Genomic DNA, 22,992 nt, shown 5'->3' with positions numbered 1-22,992 from the left:
CTGTAAGAAATAATCTCCAACTTTGTGGCATAAAACAACACAGATTTCTTATCTTACAGGTTTGGAGGTCAAAAATCTGAAATGAGTCTTGCTGGGCTGCAGTCAACGTGTCGGCCGGGCTGCCTTCCTTGTGAAGACTGGAATGGGCAAGCTGTTTCTTCCTCTTTGTTTCCAGCTCATAGAGGCCCCCAGGCTGCCATTCTTTGACTGGTGGCCCCATATCACTCTGACCTCTGCTTCCTGTCACATCTTCTCTGACCCTAACCCTCCTGCCTCCCTCCGATAAGGACCCTTGTAGTTACACTGGATCCACCTGGATAACCCAGGGTAATCTCCCCAGATTAGGATCTTTAATTTAATCACATCTGTCAAGACCCTTTGCCATGTAAGGTGACATAGGCACAGATTTCAGGGATTCGGAGGTGGACATCTTTGGAGTTCATTGGTCTGTCTACCACAGATGGCTGGCTGGGGACCCTGAGGAACCCAGGTGAGGTGTTGGGGTGTGGAGGTCACCAGTCAGCAGAGATGGGACAGGATGAAAGGCTGTCAGGGATGGAGCTTTGAGGTGGAGGGAACACGGCTCAGGCAATGGGTGAAGTGGTGGGTTTTGGTATGCTGGTGCATTCTCTCAAGACAACAGACTGACCATGGGGCTGACCATGGCAGCAGTCACATTTCCAGAGAGCAAGAAATCCAATCACTGCCTAGTCCCGACCTGAGAGGACTGAGGGTGTCCTAGGTTGGTCTGAAGACCCTGCTCTGCCAACACCATGAAGCCACAGAAGCCACCTCTCTCCAAATGTCTAGAAGCTCTTGGACACGGAAGAGGCAGGGAGAGGGACTCTGAGAGAAGTAGGGGCTTGTCAGGGGCCCTTACATATTACAGAGAAATGCAGAAGTGAGAGTCACTGTATTTCTGACTCTCCCCACATCCATTTTCCATTCAGAAAAACTCTGCAAGTTGGCATCTTAGAAAAAGTCATTTGGGATTCTGCGTAAAGGAGAGGCAAAAGAGGTTCCTGAGATTCTGCCACCCCTCTGTGTGGGACACATGTTCCTAAAGGAAGGCAGGTCTCGCTGAAGGCCGGTGTACAGGGCAGCACGGTGAGCGGGGTGGCATCACTGTGTTAGGAGAAACACGGCCAGCACATCCAAGAGTTAGTCTTGAACTGCGGAATTAGAGTACTGACAATGCCTAATTATTTTGCTCACTAAGAGGACTGGTCTGGACTGGACTGACCATTCTCCAATTAACTCCTCGGCGCTTGGCTATAACAGTGATTGAAAGAACCCATCTGACTCCCGGTGTGGCTGGAAGAGCAGATCCGGGTAAGCTGATTTCCATCATTCTAACACGCTTTCCTCATCAGGAATAAAGGATTTAGCCTCTTCCAGGAGCTTGAGGATTCTGTGCAAGTAGAAGGGACTTAATGGGCAAAAGCGTTGGCCTGACAAATGTGAGTATTTGGCTCAAATCCTGGCTCTGCCATTTGCTTCTGGGGGAGCGTGGGCCTGTGACTTACTCTCTCCTTTCTGTGGGGGGAAGGAAGACCACCCGGGGAAGGGCCCCTGCTCCACTCGTGCCCGTCCTTCCCTCTGGGTGTGGTGAGGGGCCACCGCGGACCAGACCTGCTCCCTGCTCCCTTGCCACTGGGCATCCAGCATCCTTCACGGGGTGGGGAGCAGGGGGCTGGGACAGGAAGGGCTTAGAAAGGACAAGAGGGCCTCACTGAAGAAGAGCCACACTTCTCACACGGTCTTGTTATGGTGTGGCTTTCCTGTGTCCCCATGATAGTGGGGTTTTCTTTGTTTTGTTTTGTTTTGTTTTGTTTTTGTTTTTTATCAGCGACCAGAGTATAAAGAACAGAACATTTGTTTGGTCTGATGATGTATGTTTTTAAATGAGAAAATCTTAAAAAGTGGAAGATCTCCTATAAAAACCCGATTTCCCACTTCTGAACACTTGGAAGTGCAGCATCAGGTCTGGATTCAGGGTGGCCTGGGGTGGCGTGGTGCTGAGTCTGAACGAGAATCCGCCTCACCCAGCCAGGCAGCCGCACTCACTTCGGCTGCTTCTCCCGTCCATAATTATTAGAGTTTGAGACTCTCGCAGGAGAATGCTCCCCAGGGCCCCCAAACTAGGGGGCCATGGGCTCCTGGGGCTCCTGGGGCAGGGTCGTTTGTGTCTTTCTTCTCTTGCCCTGGTGAGAAGTTACAGGTTCTGGCTCAGAAAAGGCACTGGTCAGCAGGCTGGATCTCACTTCCGCTCCCTATGCTCCTGGAGATTTTTCAGAGACGCCTTCTTTCCCTTGTCAGAGCTTGGGGTGCCTGTCCTCTTGCCGGTCCTTTAAGGCTGTCACATCAGCTGTGTCTTCCAATCCGTGAACATGCTAGAAAACATCAGCGGGTCCCCCTCCCAGCACCAGCAAGTCCAAAGGGAAGATCATTAGAATTCGTGATGCTGAGTCAACCATATCCAGATAATATTAAAGTCGGGAGGGGCTGCCAATTAATAAACCTTTCCTGTGTGAGCTGGCAGCTGGGCCTTCTCCTCCGCTCCTGTCTGGGTTTGCACATGACTTAACCGCAGGCTTGAGGGATTTGCATTAGCAGATCATAAGTAAATACCTCATTAAAACAACAATCTCCTCACTGTTACGATCCCTTTTCAAGAGGTGCACTGGATTGCCGGGGCATTTCTTGGGGTTGCCCGGAAATGGATTTTGGAAATGGATTTACCCGGCAGACCGTGTGCCCTGGCAAAGGCCTTCTGAGGTGTGGGGCAGAGGGGTGGGGCTTTGGAGGCACGCAGCTCCTCTGTGACAACCGTCACACCCCCGGGGCACACACCTGAAGTGCGATGTGGTGCCATCCCGCCTGTCAGGCCCTAGTTTCTCTGCATGCAAGCCATATCTGTCAGGTGCTAGATCTGCTGGCTGTGCAGAGAGGAAGGGGGAGACCCTGATTCACTCTCAGTCCCTGCTACTGGCCCCATCTAAGCAGCCTGGTCCCATTTGCTTAAATGATGCATTTTATGAACATCATACTAGCATTCCTTACATTTATATCACTAAAATTCTCAGTCTTCTATTGTGTAACAAAACGCTTTGATTGTGGCCCATTCTTCTGGGAATAAATTACCAACTCAATAACATGCTGTAAAAAGCTTCCTGGTATTTAATTCCTACCTGCTCCTCTACACTGGGGTCCTAACACCTGCTAAAACCATATACAAGCTCCTGAGTCCCTGTCTTTGGAAGCAGAAGACTTTCACTTTAGTCTCCTTCGCCTCCTGAGTCTCAAAAAAGCTGGCTCAAGAGTGAATGATTAGGAGTAAACCAGAAAGAGAAAGAAAAATACCATATGATAATACCATATATGTGGAATCTAAAAAAAAAAAAAAAAAAGAAAGATAAAAAGGATACTATGAACTCATCTACAAAACAGAAATAGACTTGCAGACATAGTAAACAATCTTATGGTTACTGGGGAAAAGGGGTGGGAAAGGATAAATTTGGGAGCTTGAGATTTGCAAATGCCAGCCACTATGTATAAAAATAGATAAAAACCAAATTGCTTCTGTATAGCACAGGGAACTATATTCAATATCTTATAGTAACCTTTAATAAAAAAGAATATGAAAACGAATATATACATGTATATGTATATGTATGACTGGGACATTGCGCTGTTCACCAGAAATTGACACACTGTAACTGACAATACTTGAATTAAAAATTTTTTTTTTTAAAGAGTGAATGATCAGGGAAGGTGAAGATGTAGAAACAAAGACTAGCGATTGGCCTGGGAAACTGAAAACAATTGAGACTCTGAACCAGCCACAGAGCATAGTCACCGAACTCCCAGTTTCCTGAAAGACCTAGATAAAAGTCTGACACACATTCCTAAGTTGCTTTTACAGGAGTCAGATCCCCCAGATGAAAACTGCTGACCAAAAGCATGCAGACCCCAGACTGGTTGAAACCAGAAGATTGGTGATACTTGAAATTTCACCTTGAGGCAAACCAATCTGAAAATTGTGCACAAGCTGATCACGCATCCTAAAGACCCCTCCCCCTGCCTTTAAAAACCTTTCCCTGAAAGCCTTCCAGGGGTTCAGGTCTTTTGAGCATGAACTGCCCATTCTCCTGTTTGGTGCCCTGCAATAAACGCTGCACTTTCTTTCACCACAACCAGGTGTCAGTAGACTGGCCTTACTGCACGTGGGTGAGTGGACCCAAGTCCATGCTCAGTAACACTGTCGAAGTCTTCCCTTTCCACCCCATCTTGTGCCCTGACACACGGAAAGCTGACAGTCCCTTGAAGATGGCCCTCCTGCCCGTTCTCTGCCTGCTTGGCTGCCTGGCTCCACACCTCCGGGCCCTCTCATCCCCTCCCAGAGGCTTTCCCAGGCCCTTACCCTTCGGCCTATGGCAGGTGGCCCTGGAATGGGCTCCCACTGCCTCCACCCGACCCCCCACCTTCTGCCCCAACACATATCACATAGGATTGTCTGACTATGTGTTTGTCTGTCCCATGATTGCAGATACGCCCAGAGAGCAGAGGTTTTATCTTAGCTGCTGATCCCTGGTACCCAGCACAGAGCTTTGCACATAGTTTGTGATCAGGATAAATGAGGTTCAAGTTGTGGTCAGGATAAATGAGGTTCCATCAGGCAGTATGCATACAGAATATGTATTATGCTTCTGGAATCCCTGAAGTGGGCCAGGAATTTTAATACACACCGTACATTAGACTGGCTTGAGCCCTTTCTGGCCAAGGCCAGAAAGTTTTGTAATAGTTACAAAGGTACTGGTGGTAAATTCAGCAAGATCTTTGCTATAATACAAGAAGATCAAAGCTGAACGTTTGAGATCCAGAGAGTAAAAAAATGACAAAATTTTAGAATTTTAAAATGCTCCCTAAAAATGAATCAAAAGATCAATTAATCACCAGGAGGTCTTAAAAGATCTCTGATTTTTCTTCTCTTCTTCCTTTTTTTCCCTTGCTCACTTCATCTCTCCTTTCTTTTGATCTCAGCACCCGTTCATTGTCATGCAAACATTTACTGGGTACCAACTGTGTGCCCAGGACTGTCATGTGCATTGAGGAGTTGGAGAAAGTAGGACCCAGTCCTGCCCTCCAGGACCTCAGCACAAAGTGAGCAGGAAGGCAGGACAAATGGGTAACCAGGGTACAGTAAGTACTGGGATGGACTCTGCATGGAGTGTGGGGAGCACAGGGGAGAGGCAGACTACTCAGGGAGTGATCCAGGATGGTTTCCTGAAGGAGGAGGCTTTATCAGGTATCCCCAGTTTGGGGATTAAGTGATTTATACCCGAGAAACTTCTGGTTAAGTTTCTGTCTACACAGGAAGCTGAATAGGGGACAGAGGAATCTGGGCTGCCCTATATATACCACTGGATTGCTAGCATGAATGTGGTGGAGGTTTCCTACATCCTAGCCCCTGTGGCTCCTTCCAGAAGGAGGGCAACTGTCCAAGTGAGCTGGCGCTTCTGATCATCAACAGGCAGCCTTTACAATTTTTAAAACTTAATTCCTTTAGTAGAGGAATGCTATAGACTGAATTATGTCCCCACAAAACGCTCATGTTGAAGCCCTAACCCCAACAAGGCTCTATTTGGAGACAGGGCCTCTAGGAGGTAATGAAGGTTAAATGAGGTCCTAAGGGTGAGGCCCTAACCCAATAGGGCTTGTGCCTTATAAGAAGAGAAAAAGGCACCCAAGCTTGCTCTCTCCATCACGTGAGGACACAGTGAGAAGGTCAATGTCTACAGCCAGGAACAGGGCCCTCACTGGGGGCTGGAATTGGCCAGCACCCTGATCTTGGATTCCCAGCCTCTAGAACTGTGGGAAATAAATGTCTCTTGTTTAAGCCACTTGGTTATGGCAAACCAAGCTAAGACAAGGAAGACAGGGCTTAAACAAAGTGAAGATGTGACAATTTCATAAAGTTTCATTTATGAAGACCATAAACATTTTGCTTGTTGCATAATTCTGATCTCTAAATTAAAATTTTTCAATTTAAAGATGAAACCATTTCAAATTTTCATTAGCACGCTCGCCAAAGATGCAGCATAGCATAATGGAAAAGGCAGGTCCTAGGCATGATTTGCTGTGTGATCGTGTGTAAGTTACTGGGCTGTGGTCTCCGGCTTCATATCATCCACCAGGCAGGACTGGGGCTGAGGGGAGGGTGAGCCCACTCACACAGACTGCCTGGCACAGAGCAGGCATCCAGGAATGGTAGTAAATGAGACCAGAGTAGTTTGGAAGGCACTCAGTGACTCTCAGTCCCTCCTTAAATTCACCACGTTGGGAACAGATTTCAGAAGCCATAGATTCACTGTATCTTTATCTGCAGAACCAGAATTCCTTCTTCCCCTCTTTTACATTCCAAACCCTGTGACTTCATTTGCCTGCATCACTGCTTCTCAATCCCATCTTAGAAAATGCTGCAGGGCATCTATAAGGATCTCAGCCAGTGTCGCAATGTTTTTATTAAAAACCCACACACTCTGGAATTTATTTTAATTTACCTCAATTCATGTTATATATTTTAAAACATCCCATCTAAGCCATATGGCACTTTAAAAGGTAGCTGAAAGATTGCTGGGAAATCAAAGAAACAATGTCAAGATAACATAATTTCTGCAAGACCCAGAATTCCTAATTCAGAGGAACATATATTGATCTGGATGCCACGTTTCCCAAACCCCAGGGTCCATGAGGGTCAGATTTACTGGGAACGGACTAGGCAGTTGCCCCTAGGCTTCCTCAAACACCTTTCCCATCAGCCTGGCTTCCTTGACCTTGTCACATTGCCTGATGTTCCACCATTGAGACATTCCCTGAGGTTAATGAATCTCTCTTTTAAAGAGCACATGTCTATTCTTCTGCATGGAGGAAAGAGGGTAGCAATCATTCTCAACTCAGCGGAAATGAGTTCGTTCTGGCAAGCTTCCAGTAACACATGCTGAGATCAACCCTACTGGGGGCCTGGGGGCTTAAGTGGTAAAGGGGGATGGTGGGGTAGACACAGGTAATGGGCAGAGAGAAGGGAAAAGATTGTGAAATATTCAGCTCTAGATGAGGTGAGGCAGGTAGCACACACAGGGGCTCTTGGAGAGAGAAAAGAAGACTGAGGGTCCTAGAAGCTCTCAGAATATGGATTGGGTAGAAAGAAAACAAAAAGAGATGCTGGGGCCCCAAGCAGTAGAATGAGCATCGCTTCATCTGCTTCATTAAGCAGGACCCGTTCTCCAACTCTCTTCTCTGCCTGCTGCTGCTCTCCCTTTAGAAAACGTAAAACCACTGAACAAAATTGGCGCAGCCCTCCTCAAATCTAAGCAGGGGCCAACCCTTGGCTTGCTGCACTGATGCTTCTTCAGTGGCACAGCCACCCAGAGAAGTGCCACCTCCCCACAATCTCAGCGCAGCACAGCTCTCGAAACAGACACTTCAAAGCTTTTGATTCAGACTAGACACTTCATCTGTCATTGACAAGTGCGACACAGTGGCCCTTGTGATCACAAGCCATGATGCTCTGGAGTGAGTCATAGATTTTCCCACTTCGGAAAAGAGCAGGCACTGCTCACAGGGCACTGGGTCACTGTTGACTTCAAAGTCCTCGGGCCCCTGTTCTCAATCTGTGTCACCAAAAGAGAGGCTGCACTGTCACCCAAAGGAGATAGTAGGGCCTCAGAGAGAAGACACGGAGCATTTATGACATAAAGATCATAAACTGGAGCAGGGGATCAAGAGGGTCGTTTTCCCAGCAGCTCCACGCGGAGCAAGTCGACCAAATGCATGCAGGCTGGCAGGTCCACTGATGGGGGTATCATCCCAGCAGGGAAGCATGGCCCTCCCCACCTTCTACTGGGCTTTAAGGAGGCAGTGTCCATCCTGACTTTAAGATGCTGTGTGTCTCCCTGAGCTGATTTTCCCCTAAACCAGTAAGTGACCAGAACCTTGAGGTGCCCACCCACTGCCATGACCACTGGACCACACGCCCATCACTGCACCACACCCCCATCACTGCACGGAGGTGAGCGGCGGCAGGCGCGCGGTAGGGTTCCTACCTGGTCCAGCTTCCAGTGGAACTCCGCAGGGCGGAAGGTGTCAGCCTGGTCGAAATCCTTGCGCAAGAGAAAGACGAGGCGGCAGTTGTGCACGTACAGGGCATAGTGATGCCGGTTCATTTCTGAAAAGCAGAGAGAAAATTTGAAGGGAGGCAGAATCCCTTTGCCAGTCTCCACCAGAAGAGACTTCCCACTCCATCATGTTGTGCACCTCAAAGGCCAAACAGGCATTCTAGTTTCCTCTTTTACAACTGGATCTAATGAATGTTCTAGAACACTCATGGTGGAGCTCTCTGAAATGGAAGAGGATGATTCAAGAAAGTTCAAAGAAAAACTTCTGCTGAGAAGCCATCTGGGCTTTAAATACCAACCTAACTTAGATACTGCATCAGGCCCTGGTTCGCAGGCTCTTTGTGTGTGCGTGTGTGTGCGTGTGTGTGCGCGTGCATATGCTTCTGGGAGGGTCAAGGGGCCTCTCTGACAATCACATCAGCCACTTTAGGTCCTGTAACATAGTTGGCTTCTCCCAGAGTTCTGGACTTTTATTTCATCAGGCTTGACAGTGATAACCACAAAGCACATTTCCTTCTTTACCTAATCTGTGTTCAGCTGAGGGGAGCTGCCTTACTTTTAGTTGCTGGGAGGAGGGGACAAATTGATTTTTTTCAGCATTGGATATAGCTCCCTGACTTTCCAAAGTAAGGAATAAATACCTCTTTCCCCATACACAGACAACAGATGGGGACTTTTTCTCCCCTTATTAAAAAAAAAAAAAAACCCAAACCAAAGAAACAAAAATTGCCTTTCCTACTTAGAAAATCTCATAGGTCCCAATCATGATGTCCTGTAAGCACAAGACAGCAGCCACTGGGAGGGGAGGAGCAGCTAGTTGACCAGTACCCAGAGAAGTCACGTTGAATACACAGTAGCACACAGCGAAATCTAACACGAAGCACATGTTCCATAAATATTGGGTGAATGAGCCGGTGACCAGGTACAGCAGAAAAAGCATGGGCCCTAGATCCAGACAGACTTGGATGCTGAGCGCTGTATCTCTGGATGATGCTGGGAAAGTTATTTCGCCTCTCAGCTTCCTGAACTGCATCATGACGAGGATGCTGGATTATCCTAATATCTCATGAGAATGGGATATTGTGACTAAGTCTTGTATGTTTTGCACAAACCTTGCTCGTGAGTGGGAGGGATCAACACCAATCCCACTTCGAGGCACGGGCTCTGATTGGCTTCGGCCAAATAGGCTCACGTAAACCCTCCTGCCACAGTGACTGGTTTGGGACCCAGGCCCGAGCCCAGGAGTGCAGGCCATTCTGGCCTTGGGCCTTCTGCCAAGAAAGTGACTCAGTTCAGGCCGATGACTCTGGAGCTTTTCTGAATGGTTCTGGGGAAGAACTCTATTTCAGCAGGAAGCAAATAGAAGAGACTCCCCCCTCTCTCTAGAAGCTGTAGTATATAACTGGGAGCCGCTGCAGTCATATTTACTAACATGAAACTGATATAATATATATATATGGTGGCAGATCTGAAAAATTGTAGAGAAAAGGCTCTAAGACCTTGATCACTCTTTACCTGGAGCTGTCATAGCTCTGGACATTTTTAGTTATAAGAACCCCACATTCCCTTTATTATTTTTGTTCTAATCATCTGATATCAGTTTGATCTGTATTTCCTGTTCCTTGTAACTGAAAGCATCTTAATTGATACAATGAGGAAATGTGTGTAAAGCATCTGCCCAGAGCAGATGCTCAACGACTGTTAGTTATTATAAGGACTATTACACTGCCTCGTGACCATGACAACATAACTAAGTAGTGTCAGATGCTGTTTTCACAAAAGCATCATGTTCTTCAAGATGCAAGGAAAAGATGGAAGGAAGGAGAGTGGTCAGTTGCCAAGTATGGCAGGGTTGGCCAAGGCCAATGTTCAGGTGACCACTCAGCCTTTGCATTGATGAAACACCCGGGTCTGGTTATGGAGGTTTTGCTAAATATTTCCAGTCTCCCTCACTATTGCCTAATTGATTCCCTATAGTTTCTGTTGATAACTGTCAGGAAGATATAGAGAGAAGACTTCTCCCTTTTAGTTTCCTTTGGAGTCAGGAGAAGTTGTGGTGAGGAGGCAGAGGAAGAATGAAAGGACAAGGGGGGAGGGTATAGCTCAAGTTGTAGAGGGCATGCTTAGCATGCATGAGGTCCTGGGTTCAATCCCCAGTACCTCTTCTAAGAATAAATCAATGAATACACCTTAATACCTCCCCCTACCAAAAAAAAAAAAAATAGAATGAGAAGACAGACCTCATGAGACATCTTGAGCATCTTCTGGCCTCCCTCCCCTGTCTTCTGTTAGCTGGATGCCTGTGGTCATCACCCACACCAGAGTAACTGGTTCTTCATTGGGCTGGTGACACGATACGCTCAGGAATCAGCTCCGCTTCTTTTCCTGTCCTTCAGTGTTGTCCCTGGCAGCTCCCCTCTCTCTCTTAGCCCAAGTCTCAGGCAGATTCTAAAGTCTTCCAGTCACTTGCAGATATTAAACTAGTCTGGAAGGGTTCTCCCCAAATTAAATACTAGTGTCTTATCAGTTAAAAGATCTCCCCTCTTCTCCACTCAGCCTTGACCCATGGCTTGGTGGCCACTGGTGGAGAAAGGATGAGGAAGGTTTGTTCTTTACTCCTTTCGTTCCTCAGTCTCACCCCCCAACCTCCTCCCAGCTCCAGTCATGGTCAGAGGCAGAGGAAGGCAGATAAGAAGAAAAGAGCCATTAGAGTTTGTCATTTTCCCAGGAATGTCAAATGTCCTCTGCCACAGTGGTGTCTATGTACAGGCTCCTTCATGAGTGCATTGGCTGACTTTTGGAGAGGCTCTGCAGAGACCACTCATGGCCACAGAAATGGGTCTGGGCCCTTGTAAAATATATTTTCAGCCCTTTCCTCCTCCCCTTACCACCCTCAACCCCCGCACCCTCAGTAAAAAAGGATCTGTTATAATCTTTACATAGGAATTGATCTGATAAGTGACACAGTCCCTTTCAGGATGGCTGGGACATGTGCCAGCTCCAGTCCCACGTGGTTGGCTCTTGCCCCTCCACACATCGTGTGAATGATTTTTTTACTAGTCGGCATTTCACGTTTCCCTTCAGCTCCTGCTTTCTCAGTAATTTCTCTTCCCCTACATCTGCTTCTCCTGCCAGGTCCCCCCTTCCTGGCATGCAGCCCTCTTGGTTCTAACCTTGACCATTTCTGAACACCCATTTGATTCACAGGAATAAGAATGGAAACAACTGTGTTCTGCCAAACTGTAGTAGGGCACCCCTTCCCCCTGCCGCCCCCTCCCCTCACCCCACCATTGAGGCAGCCCCCATCAGCCTCTTGGCTTCAGACTCACTGGGCAAGAGTCAGGCCCAGCTTTCACGTACCCTAAACTCCTGGGACATAAGTCAGACCTCCCCAGAGCTCTCCTGCACCAGTCTGGAGCGGATCTAAGAGTGTTTGCAGCTCAGCCCACAGGCAGCTGGGAGTGAGGTTCCCACCTCCTCTCTACCTCAGACAACCTCAGTCCCTCTGAGTGGTCTTCCGGGCAGCTCTGGAAACGTGGGAGCACCCCCTCCTTTCCCAGCAGGCTGGGGGACCAGGCTGGCACCTCTGCCTTTATCACTTGGTGGTTGCCGGACCAGGCTGGCCCCTTTCTCTTGGAAATCACTGTATCAAAGTAGCTAGCACTGCACGTGGTACGTACCATTCAGTGCTCTCAGATGAAACTCAGAGATCGCAAGAGGGCTGTGTGCCAGGAAGTGGGGATCCCACAGGAGGAACAGATGTGTGTGGGGAGAGGAGTTTCTGAGAGTGGGCAGGAAGGAACATCACTCACACCAGGAAAGAAGAGATAAGGGCTAACAAAGGTGGGCTTGGAGGGGGCACAAGTGCCCCATGCAGCATCCTTGCGGTAGAGCCATCGCTATGTTTATGTTGGTTATGTTCACCTAACCTTGTTTCCTTTGCTCCTAGACACACAGCTTAACTCATATCACTGTTTCCCTCATGGTTAGGTGGGGACTAGTGATCAAATTCTGGCCAAAAAGGTGTGACTGGGTGAGGCATGGAGCTTTCTGGTCTAGCTAATAAAACCCTTCAGTGTTCAAGTGTCTATTCTAACTTTTGTTCTGTGGTTGAAAATGGCAGAGACAAATGATGGAAGGATCTTGGGTCCCTGAACGTCTGAGCAAAGCTGAGCATCCTTATCCCCTAGCCCCACCTGGGGCTGCCAGACAATGGCACGTGAAAAAAAAACAAAAAACAAAAAAACTGATGAAAGAGTGTTAGTCACCGAGACAGTTTTTTGTGGTGGTGGTGGTGATAGTGGCTTTCTTTCTTACTTTTTTTTAAAACTACAATTAGCCCTTGATGGCTAATCAATTCTGTTATCCAACTATTTATAAATTACTTCATAAGAGGCCAGCATTGGTAAGTTTTACTTAGTGGACAAGACCAAAACCAGTGCAATCTTCACCAAGGGCGATTTGGTAATAGCCAATCAACAGCCTTCCTAACATTTATATTCTTTGACGCAGTAACTCAGCTTCTGGTCAGGAAATAATCAGAAATATCCATACAAGAATGCCTACTAGGTGTTTACAAGACTGCCTATTGCAGCATTGTTTCATTTGCATTTAAAAGGAGACAATCTAAATGCCTAACAAAAGTGAGCCAGTTAAATAAAGGATAATAAAGTCTCATGACAAAAGACGGTCACGTAATTCATATTTTTAAGAGTATTTTATCACATAGAGAAATGATCTGGATACATGTAATGTTACTTAAGAGAAACATAACAATAGTATCACATGTGTCATAAACAATAGATTAAAATTGTAAGGACAATCTACATACACATGGAAATAAAAATAAGATTTCTTTTTTTTTTTAAATAAGATTTCATTCGGTAGTGAAATACACAAACTGTTATCAGAAAATATCTCCAAATATTAGGATTTTAGGTGGTGTGTGTATTCTTTTATTTCTTTGTGTGTTTTTTAGGTTGCCTGCTTTAAACACGGGTTGCTTTTATAACTTGAAAAAAATGTTTCTGATATATAAAAGCCCTAATTAAGCTTTAACTTATTCCTGATAATTTTTTATTTAGGATAAGGAGATATTTATAGGTATTTTTTTTTAAGTCAGAGGAATTAGAGAAAAATCTTCCCCATCTTTTTTTGTGCCAATGCTGAGCCGATTTGCAAGTGTTACTTTATGCTGAGGCCAAAGTGGAACAGAGCCAGGTCTTGCTTGTTTCAGGTGCCCAGGTTGGTGTTGGGGGCGCTGTTCTGATGGAAGTGAGGCATCATCGTCTAAGGTGGAGTTTTCAGCCGTGACTGCACAAAAGAATCCCCCAGACTCTGACTTACTGAGCTGGGGCGGGGCACTGGCATCTGGGTATTTTCACAGGGTCACCACGTTGTTCTAGTGCACAGCAGGGTTCAAAGCCGCTGATCCAGTAGCACGAGCCTGGAATGCGAGCTAGAGGACTAAGCCTGGAATGCGGGCTAGAGGACCTGGCCTGTTTCTTTGGTAATCGCTTGTGTTTTCCTGGGCCAGTCGGTCAATCTTTCACATTCTAATTTCCTCCTCTGTAAGACGGAACCTTTATATTGGTCTGACCTGCCTCCCAGGGGTATTTGATACATTTCCGAAAGGACTACATGTGTGTGACCGCTAACACCAGCTGGGGCCGCTTTGCGTTTTCGTATGTTTGCTGCTAAGCCTTGTCTCCTTGATGCTGGCTCTTGGATCACGATGGGAGCGTCCCGCCAGGCACTGCAAAGATGGAGCCACAGAGTGATTTCTGGGGTCCTGGACTGAGCTCTGAACCCAGTCCCAAACCTCAGGGAGGTCTGCAGGGTCCTTCCTGTATGAAGGACCCAGGAAATCAATCCTTGGCCCTGGCTCTGACATAGACTTGCCGTGTGACTAGGAAAAGCAAGGCAATTCCCTCTGTCTCGGTTTCTACATCCGGAAAATACATTAACATTTATTTCAAAGATTGATTGAAACAGGAGGATAATGTGGAATAAAACCAGGAATAATAATAATAACAACATCGGGTAGATTAGTGGAGCATTGGTTTTATATCTGATGCTAAGTGATTTCATACATTATTTCATGTGTATTTCCCCCATTTTATATATGGGGAAACTGAGTCTCAGTGAGATTAGCAATTCCTCCAAAGCCACATCTTAAATAGTGGCAAAGCGGAGATGCGAACTTCGGCTGTCCAGCAGCGGAGCTGAGCCGTCAGCCTTTCTTCTATCCTGTCTTCTCACTGCAGTATCTGCTGTGGTGATCATTTATTTGGAGGTTTAACAAGAGTAGCATTTGAAATGGGAAATTGTGGAATTATAATTTAAGAGAATTGTAAAAATCTGCATAAGATGTCAGAGTATTTGTGTGTGTGTGTGTGTGTGTGTGTGTGTGTGTGTGTGTGTGTGTTTGCCTGTGGGGTGTAGTGGGCAGAGTGTAGGGTTGGAGTTAGCTGGATCTCAGCTTACATTCCAATCTTGTACTTGCTGGTGATAACTTGGGACTAGTTACTTATCTGTGCTCTCAGGGATGTTTCCTTATCCTTAAGACAGGAAATAACAATGCCTTGATAAAACTGTAGAGATGTGAGGCATTGTTTGAAATAGGAAGAACTAACGCATATTGTACTTCCTGTGTGCCAGGTACTGTTCTAAAACCCTATCCCTGCATTAAGTCATTTGATCCTGATAAAAACCCTACGAGGTAGGCAATTCTGTAATGTCTGATATAGGAAAGTGAGGCCCAGAGAAGTTAACCAACTTGCCCAAGGTCACACAGCCAATAAGTGTGTGTGTTGGGGGAGTGCTTTTAACCACAAAGCTGTTATCAACTTTAAAAAAAATGCACAACATGAGAGCTGCGAGTTGAGTTTCATTGGGGGCAAAATGAGGACTATAGTTTGGGAGAAAGCTTCTCAGCTCTGAGGAACTGCTCCAAAGAGAGGAGGGGAGGTATATATATATATATGATTTTAGTAAAGGCGGGGATACATGCAGTCAAGCACACATTTTGGCAGAAGGTTGCTGCTAGTCACGAGGAGCAGATGTCTGTTAATGATTTTAGTGCTTTTCTAGACACGAGAAAATGCAAGAATTTGGGCTCATAAAATCTTCTGAAAGTATCTAACTATGTGAAGGTCTGTTCTGCCAGTTTTCCCAGAGCACAGAGGGCCTCATTCCTGATCTCCGCCCCGAGCTCCTTTCAGGGTGTGTTAAAGTCAGTGACTGCAGCGAACGGCTCGTGACTTCATTCTCGTAGAGGCAGATGGTGAGTGACGATTTTCAGCTGGCACCGTGACCTGCCTTACACAGGCTCGCATGCTGAAAATGCCTAGCAAAGCTTAGCTATCATTGCTACACACGGCAGTGATTTTCAGGCTACTGTGGTAGATGAGCAGGACACTTTTTGTCGAAAATAAACTTTTGGAAATCTATATATAAATACAGTGAAGACGGAGCGGCTTTACTTGAAGTAAGGATGAAGCCTCCTCCCCCGCCCCCACCTCACATAGAGCAGCCCCAAGGTACTTCTGGGGAGGCTGGGGTTCTGAAGCATCCAGCCTGAAAATCACCAATCCTAGCTTTTGCGTTCTTTGTGTCTGAGCCTCTACCCCTGTCTCTTGGTCCTGCTGTTCCCCAAGCCCAGAAAATCAAAAGCCAGAAAACCAGAGACCAGAATATTTTCCCAGGGCTCCTCTCAAGCTCCTGCTTTTGTCCCATGCCCTCAGTGGCCGTGGCCATGCCCAACCTGCTGGGACATAATGGGAAGCTGCCAGGAGGGCTGGATGCGAGACTCACCAGTTTTATCCGAGTTGCAGAGGATGGTTTCCTTCTCCGCTCTCACGCCAGTGCTAGGGCCGTGCTTCATCCACATGGTGATGGTGAACTGGTCCGTCAGGTTCTTGGGCACAACCCCGTCCGGGATCTTCGCGCCCTGCCTGCCGTCAAATTTGAAGATCATCTCGCTGCTGTCCACCAGCAGTCCTGCAGTCCAGTTGGTGGCTGCGCTGGGGGACGGCAAGAGGTCGATGATGCCAGATGAGGCTCCTGTGGGGGATGCGGACAGAAAGAACAAAGGGTCATTCCTCCAGGGTGGCTGTCCTCACCTGTCTTCTGCTCCTGGGTCACAATGAACTGCTAGGTGTACTTAACACAGAACTAGGTGCTCAACCCTGAGCTCGGTGACTTGTGAAAAAGAGGATTAAATACCATCATTGCCCAAGTTGCTTATGATCGGCCTGGGGAGGCATCAGTAACTTATAGACAAGAGAGCTGCATGGGGCAGGACAGTACAATTAGCTACGGTGCAAGAAAAAAGTGCTGGAGGGATTTAGAGAAATGAGATTACCCTGGAGGCTTTGATAAGCGGGCCAGGGTTTGATTTGGATCAATGGATTCATTCATGTGCTCATCCATCCATTAACCTGTCAGCCATTTTCTGAGCACCGGCCAGGTGCCAAGACCCCTGCTGGGCACCGGTGAGGTAAAGATGAATCAGTGCAGTCCCTGACCTGGGGGAGCTCAGACCCAACAAACTGACAGACAGCGGGGATGCACTGTGATCAGGGCTGTGGTTGGGGAAAGTTCTAGGTCCGGATCCCAGGAGAAGGAGTGTGAGTCACTTTGCACTCACCACACTTTTTTCAAACCATCTGTTTAGGCCAAAGTGTACAGTGGTTGAGAACATGGGTTCTGAAGTCAGCAGAACTTGAATTTGATGCCTGGAGGCAGCCTGACTTGCTGGCCTTGTGACTGTGTGACTGTGACCAGTGACTTCACCTTTCCGACTCCTCAGCCCCTTCTCTGCTGTCTACCTCCCCCAGTTTTGTGGGGCCCGAGTGAGAGACCGCACCAGCGCTTGCCACACGGTGAACGGGGCTCACTCCGTGTTCCCCATAACTTTGTCACCATTACTACAGTTGTTATTTTTCCTGCTACCACGGTGATTCCAGGCTAAGATGTGAGCACTTTTACCTGAAGCAGTGGGAGTGTCATAGGCAGATCTATGCCTTGGGGGAGTCACACCAACAGCTTTGTGGAGAGTGGGGCTGTGGTGAACAGGAGCAGCTGGCCCAGGAGACAGGACAGCCCAGCTGGGAGGGTCTTTGGGCCACATGCACTGAAGTTCTGGTGCTACCAGCGGAGTTCTCCACATCCTTAGGGAGTCTAAGTTCTCCACATCCTCTACAGGGCTCGGCTGCTCAAGGGAGGAGAATGGCTAGGGGCTTCCTGATGCCAGGGAATAAGAACCAGGGAGTCCAAGGTGTGCCCGGTGCCGCGGGCCAAGTGTGTGGGGGCTCCCTCACGGCAGTGCCCTGACCAGGCGGCCATAAGTGGGTTTAATGGACAGCGGTGTGTGAATTACCTGCCATTGGTCAGGGATTGCTGGCCTTCTGAATTCTGTATATCAGAGCCTCAGCTCACCGAGAGACTACGATCCAAAGTCACCCACCACAAACATCTCCTACAGTTTAAACGACCCTTAAAAATCCCTTAAGAAGGTGCCATATTGGAAACCAATGTACGTCTTTGAAAATGTTTCCAGATTTCCCTCTAGCCTTGGTACAAATGCCCATTGGTTTGCAGTTGGAGGTTGGCTGTGTGATAAATATATATCCTTAGAACCAGATGCTCTGCTTAGCACTGTGAGAGGCTCGCCCTGGGAGAGGCCTCCAGGAACTGCAGTGTCTGAGAGGGTGGGAGACTCTGGTCTCTTAGATCGTGGTCACCCTGCAGCCTATGCTCATCCAGGGGAAGTGTGGGCAGTGCTGACTGCATTATTTACATGCATTTTTCTCGGGGTTTTTCCTGGTAGCATGCCTGACACATAGGGGGCACTTCAGTAATGTTTATAACTACCTTTCCTTCTACCCAGTGTCTCCAAGAGAGGCTTCTGGCCACCTACCCAGTGCTCACATGGGCCTAACCATCCAGCCTCTAGCCCATGCCCTGCACCTCTCATCAATATTTACTTGTTCTCATCCGATGCTCCTGGAGCTTTATTTGATAACCGTTTTACTTATCTGATAAGCTAATTCACACTAATGGTTTAATTACTAACAAAGCCTGAAGAGTAATCACCCTCCAGAGGCATTTGAAAGAATCTATCAAGGTGGTAGCAGGTAGAGATCTGAGGGTGGTTTGGGAGTGGGAGATACATGGTCTTTGGAATAAGTTCATCTTCCCAGAATCCCCGAGAACAATGTGGCCTGGCAACAGCTTCTTTGACCCATAAGTGAATTGCCTCTGACACCGGGGTTTGTCCAGCATGACAACAGCCAGTGATTAGGGCACACACAAAGTGTGTGTCTGTTCCTGAAATTTTAGGTGGCCAGAGAGATGCAACTGAGCACACAGGACTCCTGACTTCTAGCTCAAGCTAATGCTGCCAACACGCTCCAGCAGAGCCCAGTACATAGGTGACTGGCGGCTGCTGAGGCCAGCTTCTCCACCACACAGAGCAGACAGGCCCGCACACGGCAGAATCAGGGCAGCCTTGACAGGCTCAGAACTTCACCCCTTGAGGGTCCTTTTTGACTATGGACCTTGCTGTTGTTAAGGAGCAAATGTTCTTATAGAATTCACACTGCAATTAACACCTCAGACTAGTGAAGGAGCTGATTGAAAATTTCCTTCAAAACAAGCCTGGATGGAGGGAGAGAGGCAAGTACCAGTGGGAGGTGATGGAGAGAAGACATAAGGAGGTTAGGAGGCAAAAATGGTTACATTTCATTCAAGGCCATCCTTGGTCAGGGTTATTTGATGCACACATATTTATGGAGCTTTATTTTTCAGCGTAACAGACCATTATTATTATTTTCCTTGGAACATTTTATTGGGCACTGAGTGAGCGCCAGACCCGAATTAAGTACTTCAATGTTTTTTCTTAGTTACTTATGTGTGGTGAATACTATTATGATTCCAATTTACAGATAAGAAACCTGAGGCTCAGTGAACCCAGAATCACAACCAGCCAGTGAGTAGATCCGTCATCAGGACTTGCGAGCTTCAAAGCCCACAACGCCCACTGCACCACCTCAATCAACCTGGAGGGAGATCTTGCAACCTCCTGCACATTTTGCAAATATGGAGACTGAGGGTCAGATAGGGGAGACTTGACCAAGGTCACATAGCCACAAACCAGCTAGAGGCAAGCGCTGCTCTCAGACACCCAGTAGTGTTCTTTCTACCACACAGTAGAGTGTGCTGCCCAGCCCAGCCCAGTTCCCAGGACCCCGCCTCCCTGTACAGCTGGCTCTCCACAGAGAGGCATGTTGAAGACAGCATGTGCCCTGGCAAGGCCATCGATGTGAAGTTCCCATGTCTTCCCTGGTGAGGGGAGCGGCATGCCACCCTGCCCAGCCTACAGATGTTGCCTCCCGGAAAGCATCACGCTACATTTAACCAGATGGTGCAGACATCCCCAGACTTAACAGATTGTATTTCATTTTTTGGTGCACTTAAATAAACTGAGAGAGATTTACTTTCTCCCCAAGTTCTCTCTTCTCCCCAAGGGATGCCGTGGAAAACAGTGGGTAAACAGGATGCATAATTCGCAAAGATGATGAGGCATCGTCTGTACATCACAGCGTATCTCAGACATCCTTTGGAATCCTCGTGAAGGTCCCTGGGACCCACCAGGCTGTTGGGAGTTCACACTGGTCTGGAGCACGGCAGCTGCGGCTGGAGTGGAGGGGGCTCAGAACCAAAGGTGAGGTCTGATTGAGGTCCCTGAGCCCTATTAGGATGGGGAAACCTCTGTGAACCAGCAAGTAGATAAAGACAGAGGTGAATGAGGCAGATTTCAGAACACACTGGGGTGGGAGAGCCCCCATGGAGCCTTGGGGCAGTGGCCACTGCCTGGACTTCTTAATTGCAGGGTTTGCATTCTGCTCTGGATGGCCCTGGTGAGGGCAAAGAGTCCTGAGCACTTCACGGGGGTCCTTGGCAATGGTGACAGACAGGGAGCCTCAGTTGTGCCTCCTCATCGTCCACTGTGGGGCATGGGAAGGGAGGGGGAGAAGGGGAGGGTCTCCGGGGAGAGGAACCATGGTCTTCAAGGACACAAGCCTCATTCTGTAGCATATTCTTACGATTAGCAATAGCAACTCCACATTATTTCATTAAATGTTTCTGTAATGTCTAAGCCACACCAGGCACTGTGGTGAGAATGCAGCAGTGAACTAGACAGAAATGAGACCTGGCTGAAAGTCTCTTATTTTTGGTGGGTGGAACAGTTCACTGATAGAGAGTCTCAGGGGAAGCCAGGGACAAAGGAAGCCTCTTGACAAAGGCCATACTTGAACCACATGACGATAGGAAGCACTCTGTTTTCAGCATGCCTCTCTGACCCACTGATTGTACTAGGCCATGTGACTTGCTCTGACCAGTGAAATGTGAGTGCAAGTGACCTGTGTCATCTTAGGGCAGAAGCTTTATGAGCCAGTCCATGGTTCACTACGGGTCTTTTCTTTTCTTTTAAACACTTTTTTTTTATTGAGTTATAGTCATTTTACAATGTTGTGCACCATGGGTCTTTTCCATCTGTCATGAGATCAATAACATTCTAGATAGAGGCTGTTCTGTCAGCCTGGATTCCAGCGGAAAACCAATGGAACAGAGCCGCATTCAACCCAAGAAGGAATGGTAGGAATGATAAATAAACCTTTGTTATTTTAAGCCAAGAGATTTTGGGGTCATTTGTTACTGCAGCATAACTTGCCTTATCCTGACTCATAATCCATGTAAGTGATTGACATCAGCAGCTAAAATTCCCATTTCTCTATCTGCATGTGGAGGACTTTCTGATGTCCTTTAAGGAGCTCACACTCTGCTGATCCTACCAACAGACTATCATTCCATTTCTGGGATCCTAGACAAGAGGGACTCCTCCAAGGGCTTGGCACGTCCAGGTGAAGCAAGCTGGGCTTTGGCTGAGGGTGCTCAGCCAAGCTCTTGGGGCAGGGCAATGGATACCCAGTTGCTGACCAGTCAGGGCAAGCCCACCACAGGCAGACAGCTTCTCCCTAGAACAGGAGGGCATGCTGTGTGGTAGCTGCTTAACTGGCCTCAAAGAAATCAGCATATCCAGGGAGAAGCCCACTGCTCACTGTCATCATCCATGGGTCGGGGTGGGCAGCCCTTGCTGATGTATAAGCAGTGATTTAATCGGATTCCCAACAGGTGTGCACTGCTTTTCTTAAAGTCAGAGGCCCATTTCAGCTCTTGGAGAATGGATGGGGGACAGACTATGACTGAGGGACTGATACTGGTTCCCCCAGAAACTCCAGCAATTTAGGAGCATCTTGGAGGAACTGCTGGTGGCTTCCTGTAGTTGAGGAATATATACCGAGGGTATAAAAGCCTTTGACTGGGATTCTCAGTGAGGAAGAGCTCTGTTAGGCTCCACAGTGTAGGAGAAAACCACAGACTTAACTTTTTTTTTTAAAAAAGATATTTGTCTTCCCCAGGAGACTGAATTGTTAAGTGGTCTTATTAACTTCTAGATACCCTAAAGAGTTAGAGTATTTGGATACGTTGAATGAATAAACCCACGAATGAATGAATGAATGAATGAATCCTCTACGAAAACCTCCTGGCCTCACAAGTGTATAAATCCCGAGAATGAATTACTGTCTGGCAACCTGAACTGGTCTAACAGATCAAGTCCTTGATTTAACAGCACGCTAATGCTCTGGCCTTTCCTTCAACAAGACATGTCCTTGGAGTTCTTGACTCCACATATAAAGCATCTGATCCAGGCATCATATGGGAGGGGCCAGCCAGCTGCTAGGAGCCTGTGAGCCCTGGGAGGGCAGCCCTGGCCTTGGGGCTTTGAAGGACATGTATGTCACAAACTGTTTTGCTATTTATTGTAATATGCAGTGACTCAAGGGCATCGAAGCAGGCTTTTTCTTGGGCTGTGGTTAACGTCAAATTTAATTTGGCCAAGAGGTCTCATCGGGGCTCCATTGTGCATTTCATACTCAAGGCTGTTCTGTGACACTTCACTTCGGGAAGGCCTAGGACTGAGATGGCTGAGCCCTTCATCTTGAATCTCTGAATCCAGAGGAAGTGGTTAGTAGCTTTTCAACTGCCCTGGGAGGCCTGGCTTCATGTAAAGCAAGGGCAGAGGGGCACCACGTTAGGCTAAGCCTGATCCTACAAGCTGAAAGGGACCCGGGTTCAGGGCCCTGCATCGTCTTTGTTTCAAGGTGGAATGACAGTGTCTCAGCGTACAAACCTCAGGCAGCGATATGCCCGGTGTCCAGCGCTTCACTGGAAACAGAGAAGCTATTTCTGGTGCTGCTGCACCTGCCAGGTATTTCCCGACAGTAGGCTTTGCCGGGCTATTGTCTGACACCCCCTTACACAGGATTCCGTCACTGCTCTTCCTGGAGCGATGTTGCAAGAGGAGGAAGCAAGCATGCAGTGAGAGGACATCCACAAGGCGCCTCTGGGAGACACCTTTGCCTGGGTCACTGCACAACTGCAGTGTCACAGAAGAGACACCACAAAGGCACCAGAAAGCATCCCAAGACTGCTCCAACCGGTGAGCACAGAAGGAAGGAGAATATTGATTGATGGGAAGGGTTTGGACCAGTGCAGGAGAGAGAGATTCTATTGGGAAGGAAACACAAAACAAAGGCTTAGGGATGAGAATGAGCTGGGGGCGAGGACGATCTGGAGTACCCTGGCCAAGGAGAGGCAGCGCAGCGGGAAGAAATGGGCTGTAAGGAGGGATCAGCGGGATGGCGGTGGGTCCCCAGGAGGGTGGAGACTCGGGCTAGAACTGGGT

At 47.8% G+C, this 22,992-nt stretch overlaps 1 protein-coding gene across 3 annotated transcripts in view; it reads right to left on the bottom strand.

Moving 5' to 3' along the window:
- CLSTN2 (calsyntenin 2) overlaps positions 1–22,992 on the bottom strand; it is a 592,242-nt gene that overhangs the window by 82,339 nt on the left and 486,911 nt on the right. For all 3 annotated transcript variants that reach the window (XM_064491598.1, XM_010976786.3, XM_064491596.1), the window contains exons 7-8: positions 15,993–16,241; positions 8,106–8,227 (exon numbers count right to left, since the gene is read on the bottom strand). In XM_064491598.1, coding sequence (XP_064347668.1) covers positions 8,106–8,227; positions 15,993–16,241 — 371 coding nt within the window. The remainder of the gene's footprint in view (positions 1–8,105; positions 8,228–15,992; positions 16,242–22,992) is intronic.

Source organism: Camelus dromedarius, chromosome 2 (assembly GCF_036321535.1).
Source record: "Camelus dromedarius isolate mCamDro1 chromosome 2, mCamDro1.pat, whole genome shotgun sequence".
Classification (NCBI taxonomy): Eukaryota; Metazoa; Chordata; class Mammalia; order Artiodactyla; family Camelidae; genus Camelus; species Camelus dromedarius.
Note: the sequence above shows the minus strand (reverse complement) of the source record. Positions and strands in the feature narration are given on the sequence as shown.